The sequence below is a fragment of the Triturus cristatus genome, chromosome 1_1 (assembly GCF_964204655.1).
Source record: "Triturus cristatus chromosome 1_1, aTriCri1.1, whole genome shotgun sequence".
In the NCBI taxonomy this organism is placed as follows: Eukaryota; Metazoa; Chordata; class Amphibia; order Caudata; family Salamandridae; genus Triturus; species Triturus cristatus.
The window spans coordinates 1,269,655,793-1,269,681,805 of NC_140579.1; the positions used below are offsets into that span (position 1 = coordinate 1,269,655,793).

General features: G+C 45.1%; 1 protein-coding gene across 10 annotated transcripts in view; it reads right to left on the bottom strand.

The window, feature by feature from the left end:
- LOC146871936 (DDB1- and CUL4-associated factor 7) overlaps positions 1–26,013 on the bottom strand; it is a 919,103-nt gene that overhangs the window by 817,102 nt on the left and 75,988 nt on the right. For all 10 annotated transcript variants that reach the window (XR_014981237.1, XM_085652229.1, XM_085652220.1 and 7 more), the window contains exons 3-4: positions 7,943–8,054; positions 7,745–7,863 (exon numbers count right to left, since the gene is read on the bottom strand). Coding sequence is in view for 9 of the 10 variants with exons in the window: in XM_085652229.1 (XP_085508355.1) it covers positions 7,745–7,863; positions 7,943–8,054 (231 nt within the window). In the remaining variant the exon portion in view is untranslated. The remainder of the gene's footprint in view (positions 1–7,744; positions 7,864–7,942; positions 8,055–26,013) is intronic.

Below are 26,013 nucleotides of genomic sequence, written 5' to 3' on the forward strand. Positions count from 1 at the left end.
ATCGGATTATTTGTGACTTCCCATTCTGTCGTCTACGTAATTCGATAACACTATATATCTTCTCGCACAACTCCTGTATCCAAAGTATTTGTTTTATTGATGTTAATAAAAACTTTTTTTTTTATTATAGATTTGCTCTTTTTGTTTCTACCTCAAATGGTTCGAAAGTTGCTAAAAGCGTAGCAAAACGTGTTCCCGCACAAGGTAAGGCCCTTTGCAAATTTTTATTTATCACCTTTCTGTAGTTTGTTGCTGTTTTTGGGTGCTAAACTGGTACCAATGAGTTGCAATTAACGCCCATAAAGTATTACGTTTAAAAATGACAAAATAATGAAGTAATATTATCCCAAAATGGGCGGCATAATGCCGCATTATTTACCTTTCCTTGATGCATAATTCACCCAACCCTGCCCCATATATTGTCCCGCCCCTGCCGCATAGTTCCAGTGGCACAGGGTATACCTTGTACCTTATATTTGGGACTAATAGGCAAGTCAAAGATACCAATCGGAAACATGCCAATTAGACCGGGGGAAAGGGGGAGGGGGGGGGGGGCACAGGCACTTTATTACTGGTTAGCGGGGGGCAAAAAGTACGCAGGGATCTAAAGCGGTTTACATAGGGTTTAGCAGAAGGCAAAACATCGGAGCCCACCACGAAGAAAAGGTGGATTACCCTACAATGATATTAGGTGGCATGAATAGCTAGACAATGTTCTTCCAGACGTAGCGTGTCAATGGTGTTTCATTATCACTCTGGATCCCTCTTATTGGTCAGCAAGTCTGACTCATACATGATGATACTGAGAACTATGCTGTTGCTCAGCAGTGAAATTACTAGTGGTGCTTTCTTTTTTTCCTTGTTACTGTACCTCATCTCCTGAATCTCCCTTTGTGGGAGTACTTTGGAGCTATGGGCTGTGTCTTAATGGAAGAAGGTATTTCCCTGGTGGCCTGGTCCTCCTACTTTTTATGCTTCAACATATGGTCTTCCAATTTACCCTTTACACTAATTCCCTTTCTGTTTGTAACAGTCCGTTTAGCTCTTCTGGTGCAAAACTATGTCCTTGATGGAATCTGAGGCAGGCGGTAGACCATGTATACGCAACAGGCTCAAACACAGCTTTCTTCCTTCCGCATTTAGTTGCATATAAATATGGCATTCAGACTGGAGAAAGTTGGTTAAAAAGTCAAAGAAAGCTTAATTTGCTACGTAGCAATAAAATCCATCAAACAAAAAAGTGCAGAATATGGGTTTAAACATACATGATGCAGGAAAAAAGAACCAACTCAGAGTCAGTACAGGGTATCATGGATTAAAAAGTATCTAACTTTCTTAAAAGAAACAGGGTGCCCTTCTTTTAATGTTAAGCCAACAAGTTTCACCCCCTCAATGTGATCACTTTTTGGCAGCAGTTTACTGGTAAATAACTTATTTTCTTTTCCAGCATTGGACCTTTGACCTGCTTGAATCAGAGTAGCAAGCATTATACATTACATTACAGAAAGGTGGGAAAAAGGCTCACCTTTCGAATGAAGTTGCCAAGAGAAGCTTGTTTACCAGAAAGTCCTTTGCGGATACTGTACCCAAACCGTGCGGTTTCATAAACATAAGGCAGCTTTTCTAACTTAAAAGCCATCCATAGAAAGCTGAAGTGCTACTCCTTTTGTAGAGTATACCCATCCTCTGGTAAACAGGAGACTTTTTTCTTTGATCATAAAGGTTCCTGCTTCAGTCATCCATCTTCCAATGCCTTGATTTGATTAAGGCTTCTTTGTTTTGATGGCAAAAGGAAATAATTAACTGAACAGTGCTTCTGAATTGTTTCATCTTAGCAAGGTAGACTTTCAAGCACATCTAAGGAATGTAGGACTCTTGGCTGCATTAGATGGGGCAGGGAAGAAAGACTGTAGTATCACAGGGTCATTCGGGTGAAAATGCATTGGTGCCTCCAGCATAAAGGATAATTTTATGTAGAAAACAAATCTTTGGTAACTGAGATATTGTTCTTTGATGGTTAAAGCCTGCAACTGTACATTCCTTCTTTCAGATCTAAGGGTCATAGTATCAGTATTGTCTGTACCAATCCAAGGCTATGAGAAAGACTGAATGATTTGACGACTATCCGGGGAAAAACAGGAAATGGCTGAAAAGCGTAAGCTAATATCCCAGTGTCTGCTGGCAAAGTAACAGCATTTCTTGTGTCATGAAGGGATCGAGATTCCGATGTCCCCATACAGAACTACTCAAGAGCTACGTGGTTGAGTTCCCGTTTATGTCACTCTTCTCCAAGTCTACTGAGTAAGCCTGCACACTACTTTGTTACTACAGCTAGATTTTCCGCTTTCAGTGAAATGCTGTTGGGATTTGTCAATGCACGTAATTATTGGGTGTCTTGAGAGTGCCTGTGACTTGATCCGTTCTTGCTTGTTTATATAATACACTGACATGGTGTGGTCCATTCTTATAAATAATGAAGACTTATCGATACTAAGAAGCTACGAGGGTACTCTGCTGCAAATCGCTCTGAACTAGAGTACCTTTATGATAAAACATTTTGTCTTCGAACTAAAAGTTGCATGAAGACAACGCCATCCCTTCCATGGAGGAGCCCATGGTCATCACAAAAGAGAAAGGAGTGGGAGGATAAGCTCCTCGAGTCGTGTTCTTTTTGTCTACCCACCAACAGAGAAAGACTTCACTCTGCTACCTTTACAAGTTCCTCGAGAAAGAGTCTAGCTCATTTTGATGATGTCTCATGAGGAGGCAGCAATCTGCTACAACAGTGCTGGAATGGGTGAATCTCAAGTCAGTGAACACCATGATATGTGCAGGGCCGAGAACGGCAATACCCATAAATGCAATGTCAGCGTATGCCACAATCTGTGTCCACATAATGTCATTACCCATAAATGCAATATCAATGTATGCCATAATCTATGCCGGCACAGCAGTGTCAGCAGCAACAACGTCAATGTACGCCATAATCCATTCACGCATAACAGTGTTGTTACCAGTACAAACAATATTTATGTACTCCATGATCTAGCCATGCATAAGTATTCCAATATCAGTAAAGACAATGTTGATGTACGCTGTGACATCTGTACACATGATGTTGAGAATGTCGGTAAAAATTATAAGAATGACTGCCACATTTTCAGAAGCTCTAATGAACTCCTATCATTGATGTTAGATTCATTCATGGTGACTTCCCCTTCAAGCCAGAGTCGGAGATACATGGTCCTGAGACCCCAACCCACACCTATCGAGTGACAGGTCACAGGTGGGGTCTCACTTAGCCCAGAGACAAAAGCACACCCAGAGAAAACCCTGATCGATCCTACAGATTGATCATTGCACCACAACCCGGTCTGAGGAAATTGGCCCCAATTAAACAAGTTTGGCCAAAGGCACGAGTTCACCAAAAATACCACAAAGATAGAAGCCACATGTAGATATGAACACTCAGCCAATCAGGACACAACCTGCACACCACATGTAGTGATCACGAGCACTGAGACACACACATGGGGACACCCCCCCACACACACACACACACACACACACACACACACACCAGTGTCCCTATTAGATGTCCAAACTTGTTCATTCACGACGGAGATGCTTCTTCAAGAATGCAGGATTGTTTTTATTATACATCTCGAGATGTAAATATTGTCAGCCGAAACTTTTACAAGAGACTTTCTTCAGATGCACTCTGTTGAGACTCTCAGCCGCTGCGTTTAATTAAACCAACTTGTTCCTGTTTAGCCAAACTCCCCGTCTTTTAATTCATTTAAGAAGGACATGCGATCGAAAATAATAGCTCTGTGAAAGGAGCACTAGTACAGTGATCCATCATTAACACAGCCAAATTGGGATTTATAAGTAAAAGCCTTAAATCGAGGATCTTCTTGAATTGTGGAAACATCCAAAGGAAACCAGGTTAACCAATAAGTAATTATCATTCACCACTGAATCTTCTCTGATAGTTGAGCACTGAACACAACTGCATGTTAATCCGCAATACCAGCAGTAGTGCCAATGAGACAAATATTTGATGAAGAGAAGGATTATGCACCGACGTTGCACCCACTTGGATGTCTACATCCAGTTTCCAGGCAAAGGTGTGGACAGAGTTCTAGGATGCTGCTTTGCAAAAGACTGAATTTGGGCTACTTCATAGCTTGGCAAAATTGTTGACTATTCTCTTCATGAAGTGGGCTTTTGTGCTTCCCAGGAAGCTTTTAATAACATGGTGTTTTATCATTGACATTTTGTAAGTGGCGGAGCTTCTGATAAGACTAATAAAAAATAGCCATTTTACTTTTCTTAGGTCTTGGGTTCATTTGACAGCAGTGCAACACTTACTATGTAAAGTCATAGAATAAATAGTTTCAAATATGAGGAAGGCATAAAAAACTTTTGATAAAAGGAATGATGAGTTACTATGCATAGCTTTGTTTCTTGGGAAAACGGCATACAGTTTATGTGATCACAATGCCTGAAATTCACTTTCTCTAGGAGTGGACGTAGATGCCATTCGGAAAGCAGCGTTTCAAAGCAAGTGTTGCAGAGGTATGCTTGGTACAGGAGTACTATAGTAGGGCCCAAAGAGGTAGACAGAAAATTATGCTCTTGTGGGATAGATAAACAAATAGCGATCGCTAGCTGGATTAGCCCAGATTCCTCACATTTAAGTTCCTTCATCCTGGTCCTGAGATTTCAGGTACAGTACCACCTTTGTTACTATGAGGAGGTCGAACACCATAAAGCTCAGCAAAAAATAAATGTGACATGTAAGTTGGATTTAGAGAAGATTAAAAAGTTGGTGTTGACAAATAATTTTTGGATGAATAGCCTATCAATAAATTGACAACTGAGGAAGGTGCTCTAGCCAACTGAGCAGAGGTGGTTGTAAACTATGACAATCAAAGCAGCTGAAAATGATTTTGGCTGTCAACAAAGTGACCGTTTATTATATTTATTTATTTATTTAAGTAGCTTATAAAGCGCGCAGCTACCCCCGGAGGGGTGTCCCGGCGCTAATACAGAAACTCAGAAAGAAGGGAGTAGTCAAGCCGATTGCAAGACGGGAATCATAAACTGGAGAACAGCCATGTTTTTAGTTTACTACGGAAGATGGATTCAGACGGGCAGAGCCTGAGGTCGAGTGGGAGACAGTTCCATAGCTTAGCAGTAATTACGCTGAACCTTCTACCACCCATTCTGGAACGTCGAAAGCGAGGTGCAGTCAGAAGGCGTAAGTGGTTAGATCTCAGTGATCTAGCAGATTGAGATATTGCTACTCGCTTTTTCAGGTATCCAGGTCCAAGGCCGTTGATAGCTCGAAAGGCGAGGGTGAGGATCTTAAATTGAATGCGGCTTGCAATGGGGAGCCAGTGAAGCTCTTTGCAATAGGAGGCAGCCGATTGACGGTAGGGGATGTTTCCGATCAGTCTGGCTGCCGCATTCTGAACGATCTGAAGACGAGCGATCAGATATTGAGGGGCACCCGCGTATAAGCTGTTGGCGTAGTCTAGATGAGAAGTGATGAGAGCCTGAGTGATCGTTCTACGGGCATCCAGGGGAAGGTAGGGAAGGATCTTTTTAATCATGCGAAGCTTCATGAAGCAGGCAGAGGTGACCTTATTGATTTGCGCTTTGCAAGAAAGTGTATCGTCGAATTGAAAGCCCAGGTTGCGTGCAGATTGAACAGGGGTAGGCGCAGGGTTAAGTGCTGTAGGCCACCACAGGCTAGAGGATATTGGAGTTTTCTGGTTGAAAAACAAGACTTCCGTCTTGTCAGCATTAAGTCTAAGGTGGTTGATGGTCATCCAGGCACAGATGTTATCCAGACAATGGCGGAAGTTGACAAAGGTGGAGTCCGAGTGGTCTCTAAAGGAAAATATCAACTGAGTATCATCAGCATAAGAGACCACTCTGACTCCACAAGACTCCACCACTGCGGCCAAGGGTGCGAGGTAAACGTTAAAAAACAGAGGGCTCAGGGCAGAGCCCTGCGGGACACCACACAACAGGGGTTTACCCTCTGATTTGAAAGGCCTAAGCACCACCACCAAAGAGACGAGGCAGTAGGAGGGTTATAGACTAGAGTACCCGCCAAAACTACTGCCGCGGTATCCGAGATAGTGAAGTACATAGCTTCAATCATCCCGATATTCGTCATTTTGGTAATAGACAGATTGAAGTGGGATTTAAGGATGATGGCAAGACCACCTCCTAGTTTGTCCCCTTCACGATTAATGCCCTTTAAGAGATAGCCCGGCGGGGTAGCCAGGTGAATATCGGGGGTAGAGGTATCTCTAAGCCAGGACTCGGTAAGAAACAAAATATCCCAGGCGTCCGAGACTATTGATGTCCAGATCTCGTTGGAATGGCGGGGCAAGGAACGGCAGTTGATCAAACCTGCTTTCAGCGTCAAAGGGTGGAACAGGCGTTTCGGCAGGCTGAGGCAGGGAGAGGGACGAAGGCTCCAAGGCGGGAGAGTGTAATTACATTGAGGGCAGTGGAAAGGGGCATCCTCCAGGTGACCAGGACTACAGCGTGAGGTGGACAGACAAGTAGCGGGTTTTAAAAGGAGGAGTTGGGGTCTGGTCCAGCAAGTACGACCAGAAACTGCCCGACAGCCAGGGGGACTGGCCCTAGGCACGGGCCAGGCGCGGACGAGCGCAGACGGGCTTGCATTAGGCGCGCCTTCGGCGCGCAAACGGCGCTCCCGCTGCGCTCGTCCGCTGCGCTTGCGTGGGAAGCACATTTAAGGAAAGAGGAGGTGGGCGTGGCCTGACGGATGGGCGTGGCCTCGCGTTTGAGCAGCGATGGCGGCCGTGAGTTATTTCACCCGGTAAACAGCGCTGAGATCCGCTGTTTGTGGGGAGCCTGCTTGGCGGGGATAGCAGGGAAAAGCTCTGGGTGAGTGCACAATTAAGAATAAAGTTTAAAAAAACACAAGTCACACAATTTAAAACACGAGAGAAAATACCTCCGGCTTCCGCCTCAGAGGTCTAAAGTTTCCAGGTGACGCGCTAGCATTCAGCGCTTACATAGGCTTGAAGATGGGCGTGGCCTGACGGATGGGCGTGGCCTCGCGTTTGAGCAGCGATGGCAGCCGTGAGTTATTTCACCCGGTAAACAGCGCTGAGATCCGCTGTTTGTGGGGAGCCTGCTTGGCGGGGATAGCAGGGAAAAGCTCTGTTTATTATACTTTAGGTATTAAACTAAGTTTGCTGCCAAGAGGGAGAAAGCAAAATGTATTTGGGAAGGGTAAAATCTCGAAGTACAATAGCTCAGGGTGCTTTGGAACTACCACCATTTTATCTGTCAAGGTTCCAAAATCCAACCACTTCTTATTCTTCCTGCTTTTTGATTGACGATATGGAGGTGTATGGGCTACCGTATTATTGCTCTGTCTATAAGAGTCTTAGCTTAGAAGATAACTCAACTGAACATCCTTGAATCAAACATGGAGTCAAAGAGTCATGCACATAAATGGTTTACCTACTATTGCTCTGCCAAGAGTCCAAATTTGTGAAAATATAGTCTCCCACACTTCAGTCTTTACAGGATACCTGCAAAGTACTCACAGGCTAGAGCCTCTTTCCATCTCTTTTCGATCTCTAAATTGAACCACTATGCTACTACTTAAAGTGATGCCATTTTCAGAACACTGAACACTTAACATCTAGATATTAGAAATATGGTTAAGAACAGTTAACTTCACCTCTTTATCATGGGCGATAAGCTGGGTCTTCACGTGACCGGATACCAGGTTTACTCTCCCCAAGACCTGCCCAGTCTCAAGCCCCCAGATCGTGCAGGTTGTGTCTATACTAGATGTGCCTATGATAAAAGGAAACATGGATTAAAAGCAGCAATAGAGTACAGGAAAACAATAAAAGTGTTTTAATTGAACATTTACCAAGGAGATTTGGATCCACTTCATTCCAGTCAAAGGATGTCAAAGGGGCACAAAAGTCAGAGTTTTTATTGTTGTTAAGGAGGCACTCCAGTCGAGTCTCCGTTTCGCCAACCTTCAAAATAAAATTTTAGAGCACAATATAAACAAAACCAGTTCATTGCTAGACCTAAAACGAGGTTTGCAAATATTTATACCAACCAAAGTGCGTGGTGAATCATGGTCCTCCGCACAAGAAAAACAATTTCGCCACACATTACAAAATAAAATAGAGTTAAGATCTCAACATCAAGCAGATATTCACCATTTTCTAAACACAAGTTATTGTTGGAAAGAATATACCTAGCAAAAACAAGTGGGTGTTTAAATTCCAATCAATAAAAGATTTGTTTAGAAAGCAACCCATAAAGCAGTATTATTACAACAGCTAGCAATGGCAACAGGTTTAGCTTATAACTAAAAGTGCCTCTCCAGTCACTGTTTAGTTTAGACACATATGCATACTTTGTTCCTCATCCTTGCATCCATTCATCCAACTACTGAAAAAAATATGCAACCACCTAAATTTGGCAGACATACGCCTACAATACAAAAAACGTATACATATCAGTGGGCAGCCCCCCTGCAACGATATTGCACATAGTGCATTTCCAACTTTCAACATAGCTGCCATGTTAAGAAGCAACATGCTGGTCTACCAGGAGAGAAAAAACAAATGGTATTACTATGCACAATCGTGTAGGTCAAACAAAAAGGCAGTTCCTAAGGGAAGGGCGGATCTATGGGAGACCAGGTAAGCGAAAGGACAGGAAAGGGAGGAGTGCTCCAATAAGGAGCAAGGGCCCTCACACACACACACACCGAGAGGCGTCATGCTTCATCATAGGGCAGCTCCTCGTTTTCAGGAAATTCTCTCTCTGTGCATTCTTCCAGGACAAGGCCCCACCTGAAGAGACAGACTCAGGCCTGCACGCCCCCTCGACCTTCACCCCACCACAGTGATGGTACCGCCAGAACTCCTCACCTTTGAGAAAGCAGTTCTTAAAGAGCTGGCACGTTGTGCACCTAGCAAAACTTTTTTCGACATGTCAAAAGTCGAGTAAAGGCGATGCATTCCCTTGGCAAAGATGAATCCAGGCCTATAAAACAAGCGAACAAGGGGGGGCACCATCATCATCCTCAATACCACAGATTACAACCAGGAATGTGAGCGACAGCTATTAAATCGGGCACACTACACGCCTATCAGAGAAGACCCCACTGGCCGCCTCGCGAAACACATCACGTCCTTCCTTTTTTCAGCAGAGACCCAGGGGTGGATCAGCTAAAAAAACCAGCAACTTTTCTGATCAACAAGAATCCAAAGACATCCCATTTCTATACACTCCCGAAGATCCATAAGGCCACTAGACCACCACCAGGAAGACCTATAGTGTCGGCGATTGGCTCCATTTTAGAACCCCCGTCACAGTTTTGTGACGCCTTCCTCTAACCTCTGGTTACCAAGACACCCTCCTTCCTGAAGGACACGACGGCAGCACTGAACCTCCTTGAAAATCTCGGAGAAGACACCCACGTGGACATCCTCGTTACCCTTGACAGAGAGGCATTGTACACCAACATACTTGAGAACTGCCTCAGGGCAGAGACCTGGTCCTCGGCCACCCCCATTAGTTTCATCATGGAGTGTGCGACCTTGGCCTTCAAGCAAAACATTTTTCAATTTAAGGGCACCCTCTTTCACATGACCCAGGGAACATCGATGGGCAGAACTTTTGCTCCCAGTCTGGCCTGTCTTTACATGGCTGACTTTGAGCAAAGGTGCATCTTCCACGTTGACAACCCCTTTAAATCCAACATCATTATTTGGCGCAGGTATAGCGATGATATCCTAATTCTGTGTCAGGACACGCATGCAACTTGTGTGGAGTTTTGCGATAGGATGAATACCCTTAATCATTTCCTCAAATTCAGTAGTAATCTGAAATTGCCTTTCTGGACCTCTTGATCACCCTCAAAGACGGCAAAACGGCAACTAAAACCTACAAGAAGCCCACTGACTGTAACAGTCTCAGGCATGACAGCCACCATCCGAACCACCTGCGGGATAACCTCCCCTTTGGGCAATTTCTGCGGCTTTGTTGCAACTGCAGTGCCATTAGTTATTACAAGGAGCAGACATGTGCACGGCAGACCTTGTGGCCAGACAATACCCCCAGACTGTGGTGCAGAAGGCTTACAAACGCGCAGGATACAATAGGGAAGACCTCCTTGAACAACGTGCATGCCCCACCTGTGATGCGATTGCTTGCGTTACGTCATGTACTCCACAATCAAATAAAATACAAAAAAAAAAAATCTGAAAACATGGAGCAATTCTACACGCGGGAAAGTTGACACCAGCAGCCCTGCGCTTTTCATTCAATCGCACTTCCAGCATCAAAGACAACATTGTACACACCAGACCACTACCCCCACCGTCAACAACTACTCTGGGGGCTCCCCCATCAAGGGTCATTACCCCTGTGGCTCCTGCAGCGTGTGCCCTTTCACCAGTCCTTCAAAGGAAGTTATACTGAGCCCCAACTTCACCTGGACCTAAATAACTCACACAAACTGTAATATACGCAATTGCATTTACTTCATCACTTGCCCCTGTTAAAAGAGATGTCAGCAGGATGACCAGAGCAGCCAAGACCAGTATCACAGAACACCGCAGTAACTTCAGGTGCGGGTGGTCCACATCTAACATGCTATCCCACTACATTAAGATGCATCACACACATGATGAGATCTGGAATCCTTTTAAAACATCAACCAACAACGCTGGTTTTCCGCTTGTCTACCAAATCCACAGGGCTTAATGATGATATCCCCTGGGCAGAGGTGGGTCACTGAATGTCTATTGTTTGGTCTGCTTTATAACCAGTACCTGGTGGTCAATGGCTGCCAACATCCGCTGATCACTGGTGAGTCACTGATTATTCAATACCTGGCCCCCTGCATAACCATGACCTGCAGGTCAATGTCAGCCCACATCTCCTGGGCAGAGAGGGGTGTCACTGTATTTCCTATATCTGGGCCCCCCCCCCCCACCGCCCCGTCCCCAAAATGACCCCTCAAACCCTCCCCCCCCCCCCCCCCCTCCATAATTCATCATAGTGTGCTTATCAAACCTGCCCTCCCCCATTCTTCCGCAGACGCTCATTGGCCGAACTTGGCACTCCAGGCACAACTTTCCTACTCCCCTAACCTCCCCGTCCCTCCCTTTACCTCCACCGATCTCTGTCACGCCATTCACGATGTTGCCTTACCTTGTTCTTTTTGTTCTCCACCTTTCTACCCTTCCAGGTTCACTAAAAGGACGTGCCCTCTTGCCCCCCTTCCCGGATTACGCTGGAGTCCAAGATACAGGGACGATACACCTTAGAATACCCTCCTGACCGTCTCTTGTTGACAAGAGTAGAATAGGTTTCTTCCCCCAGGCCTGATGAAATGCCACTCATCCATTAGGAGAATAGAGGCGTGAAACATGTTGACTTTTTAACCACTTTCACCCCCCCCCCCAATCATACACATTGAGCTGCAGCAGGTTTAATTCTCCTAGCCAGCCACGACTCTTGTAGTCTGTTTTTAGCCATAGCGTCAGTGTCCAGCTATTAAAGGATTCCGAGGACACTCATAGCTATTTTTAACACACACACACACACTTCACCCACTCTACTCACCACACATCTGCCCCTTCATTTAGGGCCTCTGCTGTGCGATCTAGAATACCTCCTGCGGGCCTGTTGGGCATTGCAGCGCCGCCCCAACGAGGAGCTGCCCTATGATGAAGCATGACACCTCTCGGGTGTGTGAGGGCCCTTGCTCCTTAATGGAGCACCCCCCCCTTTCCTGTCCCTACGCTTACCTGGTCTCCCGCCTCCCTTAGATCCGTCCTTCCCTTCGGAAGTGCATACCTTTTGGTTTGAACTACATGTTGCAGGGCATGTATGCGGGACCTAGAACTAAAAAGCTTGTGTCCCCTCGATGGAGTATACACTATGTACCATGCCATTACAAGATGGCCTCTCAGAAAGTATCGCACTAAGCAGCCATCCTCAAATAAGAAGTATGTAGTTTAACATTGTACTTGTAAACACCGACTATCTTGGAATGATAAAACAATGATACACCATGGACAAGAACATTCCAAGATGGCGGCTCTTTTTCATAAATAGTGGCCAGACAGGAAGCAGCACAATTTAGATGAAAGACTCGGAATGTGAGCGGCCTGTTAGGAAAGGCTTGGGAGCTGCAGAACACTATAAAAAAAATGGAAACAAAAAGACTGGCCCATCAATACTGTAGGACAATCCTTTTGAGGAGGTTTAAACACAAGATTAGATAGAAAAATGCAGCTCCTCCTACAGAAATACGACCAATGGCAGAAATGGGCTACCCACTGCCCCATGCAGTGTACTGTCATGGGGATGAGAGAATGCGAAGGCTACTCGGGCAGAAGAGGAAATTACCTAAACCCTGCATAAAATATACAAGTTTGTTTTCATGTTTCAAGGGCCTAGAAGAGGATCACAGCAAATCTTTCATCTCCAAGTGACCACCACCACATTCCGTGCTTACTGCAACAATCTGGAAGATTTCATGTAATGAAATGCCTGTCATTAACGAACAAGTTATTCATCTTCGGTAACATCTCAATTGATAGAGACTGTCTGCAGATTCCTTACCTTAGAATATTTCCATGGCGTCAGACTGTATCCGGAATGTTTGAGCAGTATCTGTGCACCAGTAGGTGGCATCATTCGGCGTCCCCCACCCCAGCGTGCTGACATTAGCTACTTTTCGTGTCCTTCCCAAGCAAAACCTTGCCTGGCTAGTGAGAGAACTAATCTCCAGATAAAGGTGCAGAAAAGGGATCAAAATTGAAAGTACACAAATTTGTTCCAACGACAGGCATATACTGTCTTGGCTGAGGGAAGCCTGGCTGCCAGAATGACATCTCAACATCTGCAGGGAAGGTCAAAGACTTAACTGCTGCCGCTGAATCTCCAGGCATGAAGGTGGATTGTGCGCAGGTTTGGGTGCAGGACCCTGCCCTGTTGCTGTGACCATATGCTCATGCGCAGGTGTTCTTAGTGCTGAATCTATAGCACCAGGAATTACTTGGGCCTGGTCATTCCTTATTCCTCTTCTGAACTCTGGGCAGGGGCACTATTGGCTTAAAAGCATGCAGGAGGCCTGAGCACCACTCGAGATGAAAAGCGTCTCCGAGCTTGAGCTGCCTTGAAAACTGCCTTGGAAACTCCAGCGAGCAGAAGCTCGGATATTGTGCATTCTCTGTGGTGGTGAAAAGATCCAAGCATGGTTCTCTGGAATACCTGAATAGACCTTGCACCGTCTCTGGATAGCGCTGCCATTTGTGATCTGCTAGGCATCAATAGCTCAATTAGTCCGTTATGGTGTTCAGAGAGCCTGACAGATATTGACCCACCAGGAAAATGCCAAGACCCATATATTTGATGGAACCAGACTAACCATTACCACGAAAAACTAAGCAGATATCAGATTAGTGAAAACTGTAATATATATTACCTACTGGCAGTCGCCAGTAGGTAGTTCTAGTTAGGACCTATTTTCCATAGGAAATCCACAACATTCTATTTGGAATAACGTTGGCGCCGATTGACGAATCTTTGCGAAATTTTCCAAACTTTTGGCCAGCTCCGGTCCGCTCCTATCCTGAAAATGTCACGGTGATTCGTCAATCGTGGGCCGAGAAAAAAGGGGGGTCCCAAATCGCTTTTTCCCCATGCATTTTCCCATAGGACCTGTTGACGCAGCTACAGCCTGAAGTGCTGAACGGAATTACACCAACTTTGGCAAAGAGGTAGTCCTCAGTTCAGACTTGTGCCTTTTGCTTAAATGGTGTAAATCCGTTCAGTAGTTCGAGAAAATCAAAAGTAAAATCACATATATATCTGGGCGGAGCCTAACCACACATCTCATCGTGAGATCTGACTGGCTCTCAGCACTTCATCCAAGAAGTGTTGGCAGCCATCTTGGGACCAATATACATGATAGCCCCTCATTAAAAAGCATTGCAGTTAATAGAAGGTTTTAAGACTTTAGTTACATTATATAAATCATTTGTTGATGGTACCATACTCGTTTTAGGAATTGTGGTGTGTTCCAAGGTGATTTTACCATGTGATAAAGCCTTTTGCTGTGATATCATGAATCATGTTTGAGAGAAAACTATTTTCTCATGCTTTTCCCACAGAGATATTTTCTGTAAATTCACATTATCTTTCTCAGTCATGTGATAATGAAGCCTGACATTCTCAGTAAAACATGTACATCCAACAAGGGCAGAGACTTTCAGTTGATTCCTTTGTGTTCTACTGCAGCTTCCCAGAGTGTTCCAAAGAACAACTAGAGCGATAACAGTCCTACTTATGACAAACGTATTGCACACCTGAAGCCATCTTGGTTGGAATAAACTGGTAACACTTAAAACATTTAATTTAAAAAGGAACAAAATGAGGGGGTTCATTTTGCCATAGAAATTATGATTAGTTCTGCAGAAAGAAAAATTAGGGCACATTTTGACTTCTCAAATCCTCTTCTATTTCATAAACAAATTCTGACATGTAGACTGAAACATGCACTTTGAATACCAGCAGCAGACTTCCCTGGTGACCAGTAGCTTTACTACAGTGATCTAATGAGCAACTAGAGTGCTAACATTCTGAATTTATGGCAAATGTGCGACACATCTGAATGCCTTCTTGATGGAATCAAAGTAAAAAACTGAAAGTATTTCCTACTGAGGAGACTGTAGTAAATGAGGAAATTAGGAAACATCATAACAAATCAGTCTCCCAAAATGGCCACCAGAGACAAAAGAGCCCAAATGTAGCCCGAATATCACCCAGATGTATCCCAAGTATAGCCCAATGACAGAATGTCCCAGAGTGTTCTAACGAACAACTAGAGCGCTAACAGTCTTACTTATGACAACAGTATGGCACACCTGAAGACATCTTGATTGGAATAAACTGGTAACACTTAAAACATTTAATTTGCAAAGGAACACAATGAGGGGGTTCATTTTGCCATAGAAATTATGATTAGTGCTCAAGAAAGAAAAATTAGGGCACATTTGGAGTGACTTCTCAAATCCTCTTCTATTTCATTAAAAAATTCTGATATGCAGACAAAGATGCACTTTTAATACCAGCAGCAGACTTCCATGGTGAGCAGTAGCTTTACTACAGTGATCTAATAAGCAACTAGAGTACTAACATTCTGAATTTATGGCAAATGTGTGACATATCTGAATACCTTCTTGATGGAATCAAAGTAAAAAACTGAAAGCATTTCCTACTGAGGAGACTGCAGTAAATGGAGGAAATTAGGAAACTTCATAACAAATAAATTTCCCAAGATGGCCACCAGAGACAAAAGAGCCCAAATGCAGCACAAATATCACCCAGATGCAGCCCACATGTAGCCCAATGACAGAAGTGTGCAAAACACTTATTTTTTGTGTATTTGCAGTTTTATATAGTGCAGACTTGCCAGGTATTGGAGTGCTTTACATGAGCATTGGTTACATCACACAAGATCAAATTCATTTTGGTTGTAGACATGGGCAGATGAAGTGATTTGACCAGAATCACAGAATGTTGTGCTGAAGCAGAAACTTCAACCTGGTTCCCCAGTTGCAAAGTCTGCAGCTCTGGAAGTAACACCACATCCTCTCCCCCAAGTGCAACATTTAATCAAGTGGTCAACTGGATAAAAAAACATAAAGATTACAAATAATTTAAAAGTTCTTTGTCGCTATTTGAAAGCTCAGAAAATATGTCCTCATTTTAGTTTTTTAGAGCACTAACCATAATTTTGATGCAAATAAGACCCTCTCATATATGTAATTTCTAAAGGAAATACTCTAGGTATTACAGTTTTGATTACATCAAGATGACGTCAGGCATTCCACACTTTTGTAATAAATATAGAATGTTAGCAATCTAGTTGTTAATTGGGATACTGTTGAGAGGCAGAGGCCAGGGGCACGGACTCTGAAAATTGAAGGCAGGTAGGAGAGTGCAGAGGCAACAATTTGACCACACTGGGCAGGCAGGAAGGGCAGTGGCAGCACAACAGACTATGGAGGGCAGTGGAAAGGGGGGCAGGTGCAACAAACCAGCAATACAGGACTGGCAAGAGAGGCTGTGGCAATATAATAGACCATTCTGGGCAGAAGGAAGAGGCAGTGGTAGTACAACCATAAATGCCAACAGACCCGTTTCAGCCAGGAAACGTCCAATATTTTTAAGCTCAAATGGGCTTTATTTGATCTGTCTCCTGTCTACAATCTCCTCTTTTTCAATGTAACTCAAAGGGGAAAATCAATACCCCAGTTTTTTTTCAAAATCTCCCTCTTACAAAGTTCAAAATGTTCGCAAGTATGGTACATTGGATCATGGTAGGCAGGAGGAATTGGGGTAGGGACATGGACTCGGATAACAGAGGACAGGAGGGACATGGAGAGGTGCACCAAACTGACCCTACAGGGCAGGCATCAGGGTTTGCAGCAGCACAATACACCACACAGCGCATGCAGGACGGGAGTGCAGCAAAATAATCCATAGAAAGTAATAGTGAGGGGACAGGACCATGCACATGGACAACAGAGAACAGAGGGGAAAGAGGCAATGGTAGCTAGCTGACCATATTGGACAGACTGGAGAGAAAGCTGCAGCATAACAGACCATAAAGGGCAGGAGGGACAGATCAGGGGCATTACAATGGAACAGACAAGCCAGGAGGGAGGGAATAGGGATCTGCACATGGAAACAGAGGGCTGGGGGCAGGGCAGGAGCAGCACGATGACCATGGAGGTCAGGCAGGATGGGCACTAGAAACAAGACACACTATGGAGAGCAACAATGAGACTATGATGGCATACACACAGACCATGGAGGGAAGGTGGGAGGGGGTCAGGGGTAGCTAGCTGACCACACAGGGAAGGTGGGAGGGGCCATGGCAGCACATTAGACCATGCATGGCAAGCGGGAGGGTTAGTGGCAGCACAATGGCTATGATGGGCAAGGAGGGTGCAGGGGCATGCACAAAGGACCATGGAGGATAGAAGGGAGGGTCAGGACCTGGGCACAGACAAAAGAGTTCGGGGAAGGGGCCTCACAACAGACCGCGCGGGGCAGGCAGGAGGAGCAGTTGCCGCACAACAGGCCAGGGAGGGCAGAAGGGTGTGGCAGTAAAATGGACCATGGAGGACAGGAGGAAGGGGATAGGGGCATGGCATGTGGACAGGCAGGGTGGAGGTGGCAGGGACAGGTTACAGTCATCTGACAATGCTAGGCAGGTGGGAGGGGAGTGGCAGCTCAACAGAACACTCAGAGTAGATAGGAGTGGCAGGTCCATGGAACATGGTGGGCAAAAAGGATGGAGCAGGGGCATGCACAAAGACATCGGAGGGCAGGGAGAAGGAGAATAGGGGCAGCAAGCTAAGCACAGAGGCTAAGCAGGAGGTCAATGATGGGCCATAGAATTGGGCAATGGAGGGCAGGAGGAGTGGACTGATACATCATGCTAAATGGAGGGCAGTGGCAGCACATCAGACCATGCATGGCAGGAGGGAGGAGGATAGTCCATGGATTCAGACAACACAGGATAGGGAGGAGGTGGATGGGGCAGCAAGCTAACTGTTCAGAGAAGGTGGGTATTAGGAACTTTATTGTTTTTAAAATGTGTGTCTGTGCGAACTACTTAAAATATGAACAAGTATGCAGCATAATCTCACTTTTATTGAGGAAGAAGAGGACGTTTGCGACTGTGACTCCGGGCTCACTTGGCAGAAACACCCCCTGACCCTCCACCACACATCGAAAAATGTAATGCCCGTGAAAAGGGTAGGTGGACGCAGTGTTCTATAGAACATAGTCCTGGGAGCACGATTGAAAATGAAAACTAGATATAGTATATGGTATAAACTATGCACCAAAAAGTGTGATATAAGATGAACCGGGGCGTGAAATACATTATGCAATACATTGTGCGCGATGACAGATTCATTGGAGAGCACGAGATAGCACAGGCACTAGCGCGTGCTATGCGATATGCGCCTTGGAGTGTAATATGCACAGGGCAGTGTTGTGTAACCTAACTAGTCTCTAAAGTTGTAATATAAAATATGTGCTGGGGAGTGTAACGTTGCATATGCACTGTGACAAAGATATGGATCCCAGATTGTAATATGTATGGCATAGCACTGTGCGTTATAACATAGGCATTGAGGAAGGCACGTTAGATGGGGCAATATAACCCGTGCGAAGGCAAGTGTGGCATGACATTCACGGGGTGGTGTTACAGTGCACATGGGCTAGAGAGTGTCAAAGCATACGCACTAGCTAATGGAATACAACACAGAGGTGTGAGGCACTCGGCGGGCACTGGTGGGTGTAACACAGCATTGGGCTCAGCCAGGAGCACGCTGTGACTCTCAAGTGAGGTTCGTCTCCTTTCCAGAGAGTAAAATAAAAAGTATTACACATCCAGCAGTGGATGTGTATTTTATTAACCGTGAGGGGGGGGGGGGGGTTTCTTGCATAGTTTGGTCGAATTTTTGTCGAATCCCCTTTGAACGGCTTGCTGTGCGTGTATATTAAATGTGCCCGTCAATAGCTACTCATGTTTGTATAAATAAACGACAAGGGTGTCTACTTGGAGAGTACCCACTGGCGGGGGTGCCGGGATTAGGCACGGTAGGGCGTCAGACACGTCAGAGCTTCACTAGCGGCGTAAATACATTCCATGTGGATTAATTTTATGCATAGTCGCCTTTTAATGAATATCACGCAAATCGTCATGGTAATAGGTACGTATGGTTTGTCCAGCATGTCCTAGGTGTTTCTATAAATATATAGATTTTTTTAAATAATAAAAAACAAAGGTCGGCCTCGGGGGATGGGGTCCCCGGGGCCATAAGTGGCCTGAGGAGGGAGACAACGCAGCCCCCTCCTATAGAATTTAAAAAAAAAAAAAAAGCCATGACCCGGGGGTTGGGGTCCCCGGGGCCGATTAAGGCCTTGGGAGGGCCACATTTATTTTTTTCAACAAAATAAATTAGGGTGCAGGCCCTGGGGGATGGGGTCCCCAGGGCCAGTAAATTAGAAAAAGGGGGGCCACACAGCCCTCCTTCCTAAAAAAATAAAATAAATAAAAGACCGGCATCGCGCCGGAGGCCACTCCCCCTCCTTTAAGCACTCTGCAAACGCGCCCCCTGGCCAGTTGTAAGTTGGGGAATTAATTCCCCTTCAATACTGAGGGTCCCTGAAGGCCAACTAGCCCAACAGGTATCTCCAGTATGCGCCAGGGAGCTGCGTTGCAGACAGGTGTTCTGAGGCCACGCCCCTTTTTACACCTCTATGCAACGCAGCTCTGTGGTGCTTACTGGAGGTACCTAGTGGGCTAGTTGCACCCTAGGGACCCTCATGATTCAAATGAACTTAATCGCCCAACTAAAAACGGCCACATGGCGTGTTTACACAGTGGTGAGGGGACGGGGCATGAGTTAACGTGTGCAAACAAGCCCTGTGGCGCGTTTTAAGTTGGGGAAATAATTCCCCTTTAATCCTGAGGGACCTTGGGGCCCAACTAACCCACCAGGTGCTTCCAGTAAGCGCCACTGCGCTGCGTTGCAGAGAGGTGGTCTAGGCCGTGCCCCTTTTTACATCTCTCTGCAACGCAGCTCTGTGGCGCTTACTGGAGGTACCTAGTGGTCTAGTTGGACCCTAGGGACCCTCAGGATTCAAGGGGACTTAATCTCCCAACTTAAAACGGCCACAGGGCGTGTTTACACAGTGGGGAAGTGAGGGGACAGGGCCTGAGGTGACGTGTCCAAACACACCCTGTGGCACGTTTTAAGAGGGAGTTTTAATCCCCTGCCCTATTATATACTAGGGGCTTACAGAGGAGGTCATGCTGATCACAGGGGGACCCCTACGCATAGTGTTCCCTAGTGTATGTAGGTGTTTTCACTGTATTCTGAGTATATTTTAACATAGCTCTGGCTCTAGGACTGGTTAGTCAGACTCAGTTACCACCAGTATCAGTCTGAAAAAGTTGAGGGTACAGGATGATTTTGCAACAAGGCTTCTTTCTGCTCTTCTGTTTGTTCTTTCTGCACGTTATCCTTCTTCCTGCACTTTTCTTCGTCTTTGAGGACTTCTGTGGCTTCTTTCTGCATTTCTTTTTTTTCTTTCTGTGCGTTTTTTCTTCTGTCTCCACATGTCCTATCTCTGTAGGCATAGTTAGAAATTAGCATTTAAAAAACCAATGCACTGCTGATGACGTCACATATTACATCACTCATGACATGGTCAGTGACATCACCCATGACATCACTGATGACATCTCAAATGACATCACTGATGACATCATCCTTGTGATAGAGAGGCAGACCTCCTATCCCCTAATGTAACCTTTGATACACACAGTCAAAAATAGAAACTAAAATTTTCAAAACAATGGACATACCAATATCAGTTACAACAACCTATTCAGTAATTCAAAAATCCACATACACATCCACTCATTCACCAACAGTCCTATACAGTCACTCATACATGTACTCACTCATCAAATGTACTCATACACCTATACATCCTGTTACACAACGCCACTCATCCATAGAGTTACTCACACACATAGTCACTCATGCCAATAAAGAATCAAACATCCATTTACTTGCATATACAGTTATCCACACACCACCACACTTACTTCTACAGAAACTTACAAATACTTAGTCTTTTAAACAATCACTTATAGAAACACATGAACAATTGTTACTTACCTGTAAACAGGTGGTTCTCCAGTATTGGTGTCTTTCATAGATTCACATGCTTGAACATTCCCCGTCGGAGTGAGAGTCCCACGGTAAATAATATAGCAATATATACAGTCATAATATATATATATATAAAGTAATCATATAAAACAGAGATATAAGCAGGTGATAAACATCAAGAATGTCCCCATATGAAATCTCCATAGAGATACATGAAGAGAGAAAAAAGACATTCGCAGTCTATCTCTGTCATTATGTTGGTCCAAACTACAGCCAATCAGGCGTCAGCTCCCCTCTATGAACCTTCTCCTCAGAGCTCCTCACCTCAGATTTTCGTCGCACCAGAGAGACTTTAGAGTGTATGAGGAGAAGGGAGCCTCTGAAGGGAGGAGGGAGGGTCGCATGTGAATCTATGAAAGACACCAATACTGGAGAACCACCTGTTTACAGGTAAGTAACAATTGTTCTTCTCCAGTATTGGGGTGTCTTTCATAGATTCACATGCTTGAATATAGAATAGCTAGCAGTAACAATTACCATTGTTTCCATAATCATACGACAACTGAAATTGTAATGACAATGAACATCCTTATCTATACGATGTTATTCAAAGTCTATATAAGTGCAAATGACACCATTATTCAACGTAAATGGAAACAATATGGAGGAGGGAAGGAAGAGGCTCACCTTATTTAAAAAGATTGCGAAGCACTGCCTGCCCAACTGCAGCATCCTCCTCGTTTAAAGTCGCCAAGCAGTAGTGTCTTGTAAAAGTATGCCTGCTCGACCATGTAGCTGCTCTGCAGATTTGATGTAAAGGCACTCCAGCAAATAATGCGGTTGAGGATGACATTGCTCTAGTGGAGTGAGCCCTCACTGGTGACTGCAAAGGCTTGTTCGCCTTTTGATGCCAGAAGGCGATGGCTGCTGAAACCCAACGTGCAATGGTTGGTTTTGTAACTGGACGCCCCTTGTGAAACCGTCCATAAGCTATGAAGAGTTGATCAGATTTTCGAAAAGAAGCTGTTCTGCTGATGTAGAACTTTAAACACCGTTTCACATCCAGGGAATGTAACTTTTGCTCCGCAGGCGTTTGAGGATTAGCAAAGAAATTTTTTTAAATGACTTGATCGTTAATATGAAAATCTGAAGGCACCTTCGGCAAGAATGTTGGATTAGTGCCTAATACTACAGACTCTGGTTTGAACTGTAGGAAAGGAGGATTTATTGTAAAAGCGTGGATGTCACTGACGCAACGTGAAGACGTTAGTGCTAGAAGAAGAGCCACCTTCCATGTCAGATACTTCAAATCGACTTTATGTATTGGTTCGAACAGTGGTTTCATTAATTGTGCCAACACGATGTTAAGGTGCCACAATGGAGGAGGGCGTCTAACAGGTGGAAATTTACGAAACAACCCTTTGAAGAATTGATGCATTATCCTTGAAGAAAAAAGGGAAGTTGAACCATCCTAACGGAAACGAGAAATTGCCGCCAGAAAAACTCTCAAGGTTGCATGAGAAAGTCCGGACTTAGCCAATCGTAAGAAGAACGGCAGCAATTGTTCTGGTGTAGAGTGAACTGGATGAACCCCAGTAGATGCACACCAATGGCAGAATCTCCTCCACTTCAACTTGTACGTTTTCACCGTAGAAGGGGCCCTCGCCTGAGCCAAGATGTTTCTTCAGTCCTGTGGAATGTCTAGATGGGCAAATTCACAGTGCTCAGGTTCCAAGCTGATAAGCTCAGTGATGAGGGATTCGGATGACAAATTTTCCCCTTGCTCATTGTAAGTATATCTGCACGAGGATGTAGAAGGATTGGTTCGCATTGGGAAAGTAGGAGTAATTCCGAAAACCATGCCTGTCGAGGCCATCGTGGGGCTATGAGCAGTAGATGGCAGGGCTGCCTCCGCATCTTCCACAGAACTCTAGGTACGAGAGGGATTGGGGGAAAAGCGTAGGCAAACAGATTGTACCAGTTCATCAAAAGGGCATTGCCCCGTGACCCTTGATGGGGATGCCAGCTTGCATAATCGGCATTTCCGGTTCTCCGGTGTGGCAAAGAGATCCAGCTGTGGACGACCCCATCGTCGAAATATCATCTCTAGAGTTGGCTGATGTAACTCCCATTCGTGGATCGACGAGGAGGACCTGCTCAGGGAATCCGCTAGGATATTGGATACCCCTGGTAGATGAACTGCTGCAATTGTGATGCGATGGTCGAGAGACCAATCCCAGATCGACTGAGCTAGTCGCGACAGTTTCGGAGATTTTGTTCCGCCCTGCTTGTTAATGTAGTGCATGCAGGTTGTATTGTCCGTCTGTATTAGGACTGTTTCTCCTTGGATTAAAGGAAGGAACGACTTGAGAGCAAGAAATATAGCCATGAGTTTCAACCTGTTGATGTGCCAGGTTTTTTGACACATCGTCCACTTCCCCTTTACTGAGAAATCCTCCAAATGAGCACCCCATCCTTCTAGAGAGGCGTCTGTTGTTATTGTAATGTCTGGCACTACCGACAGAAATGAAATTCCTTTTGTTAAATTTAATGGTTGTGTCCACCATTTGAGTGCCGAGTCCATACGGTCTGTGACGTTTACAACGTCGTTGAACGACCCAGTAACTTGACGCCATTGGACGTCTAGTTCCTCCTGTATGGGGCGTGTCTTTAATCTGCAATGAGTGATCACGGCAATGCACGATGACGCCATTCCCAGAAATGACTTTAATAGTCTTACTAAAACTGACCTTTTTGATCTTATAAGGGACACCAGTCGAAGAATCCTTTGGAGACGGTCTTGGGAGAGAAACGCCTTCGTTGACACTGTATCCAGTGTTGCTCCTAGAAATTCCCTGCGATGAGAGGGTTGTAGATGGGACTTTATGGCATTTATGGATAGTCCTAAGGAGCGAAACACCTTGACAAAGACGTGTGTCCCGTAGAAGTTGATTTTCCGATTGTGATTTTAGGAGACAGTCGTCCAGATATGGAAAGATTTGAACACCCTGGAGACGTAGGAAAGCTACCACAGGAGCGAGCACTTTTGTGAACACTCGAGGGGCAGATCGTAGACCGAATGGTAACACCTTGAACTGGAAATCCTTTCGACCTACTCGAAAGCGTAGAAATTTCCGATGTCGATGTAGTATGGGGATATGAAAATATGCATCTTGGAGGTCGATAGTCGCCATGAAATCTCCTTGTGAGAGTAAACGCAAGATCTCGACAAGCGTCAACATACGAAAAGATTGTTTCTTTAGATACCTGTTGAGGGATCTAGTATTGGCCTCCATTCCCCATTCTTCTTGGTGATAAGGAAGAATCGGGAATAAAATCCTTTCCCTCTTTGAGATCTTGGTACCACCTCTATGGCTCCCTTGCGTATTAACAGTTGAACTTGATGAAAAAGTTCTTTGATATGCACCGGCGGTGGTCCGGTAGGTGGCGTGGGTGGGGGAAATTCGATGAACTCTAACGTGTGACCTTTTTCTACAATGTCCAGAACCCAACGGTCCTTTGTTATGGGGCACCATTGAGAACAGCACAATGAGATTAGACCTCCAATTTTCGGGAACTGACAGAAGTCATTGTCTTTTAGGATTGGAACCTCTGTACGAGGATTTTTCTCTAATTTTTGGAAGACTGCTGCCAAGAGGACTGTTGCTGATTGTAGGTATACCGATTGGAACCCTGGTTGTATGGTCGGTATGGATTGCTTCCTCTCCGAAAATTAGAGGAGGTGCCGCGTCCGCGTGCACGCCGAAATGGCTGCTTTCTAAATTGCAAAGTACCTAGAGAGCGAGCAGTCTCTGTATCTTTTTTGATCGATTGGAGAGCTTCATCCACATGATCTCCGAATAAAGATTCTCCGTCGTATGCCATATCCAATATTTTTGCCTGCACTTCCTGGCGAAAAGATGTTGAGCGCAACCAACCTTGCCTGCGCAATACCGCCGCTCCAGCGAGTTGACGGAAACCTGTACAAGCGATGTCCACTGCACAGTCGATTATTTCTGCAGATGTACTCTCTCCCTCTTGAAGAAGCTTCACAGCTTCAATCCTAGATGCCTCAGGTAACATTTCAACCAAAGCCGCTATATCCGCCCATATTTGACGGTCGTACAACCTAAAATGGCTAAGGCATTAGCCGCTCTTACAGTGGTGGAAGCCATTGATGAAAATTTTCGCCCTATGGCATCCAAGCGACGTCTATCACGATCAGGTGGTGCAGTGATTGTAGATGCAGGGTTTCTAGCCCGACATTGCGCTGCCTGTTGAATTACAGAATCTGGTTTTGACTGACCAGTGAGGCATGCTGGAGCTCCTACTGGCGATTTATACTTTTTCTCCAACCTAGGTACTTGTGCCGGAAGGCTATTTGGTGTCTTCATTATCTTTTTGCCTTCATCCCAAATGAACTCGATAATAGGGATTGTATGCGTCTGTTTGAAAGGCTGATTTTTAAAATCAAAGAAAACAATCCTCTTCTTTATGTTCCGTTGTTAATTTGAACCGTTGGGCCGCTCTATCCATCAACTGGTGAAAACTTGCAATGTAGACAGGTGGTGAGTCTCCAGGTACTACAGGAGAGGGAGATGGTGTTTGGGCATGGTAGTCATCCCACTCCGCCATATCATCATCATAATCACCATTGCCACCATCATCCAGGATCTCACCATCTTCCTTGTCTTGAGGAACTTCCTCATCACTGTCCTGATGAATTAATGTCCGAGCCGATGATTGTCTCGGCGGAACTGAAGGTGTTATAACTGGCACTGGCTCCGACACAGGTGTTGGCAACACTGGAACAGCAGGAACTACAGACTCTTGTGGTGATAAAGGAAAACGCCGATTATAATCATCCAACATGAGTTGGAGATTTGTAATAAGCGACAATGGTAACGTCGCAGTTTGTCCTTCCGTAGGAATTTCTTCCTGATAAAAGCGTTCCTCGTCCTCCCTACTTTCATCCTGGCATTTTATTATTAAATCTGATGGACTGTGTGCCGTCCCGAACGATTCAGGTAAACCTTCTCCTGACTCTTGATCTGAATCAGTTGCGAACAAAGGTGAAGGAAGTTGGGAATCATCTAAAGGTATGACCTCACCTAACATATTCTGTTGACCACTTGGAGGCAACGGCAACAAAGGCACAGCGGCAAAGGACGAAGTAGTCGCTGAAGGCGCA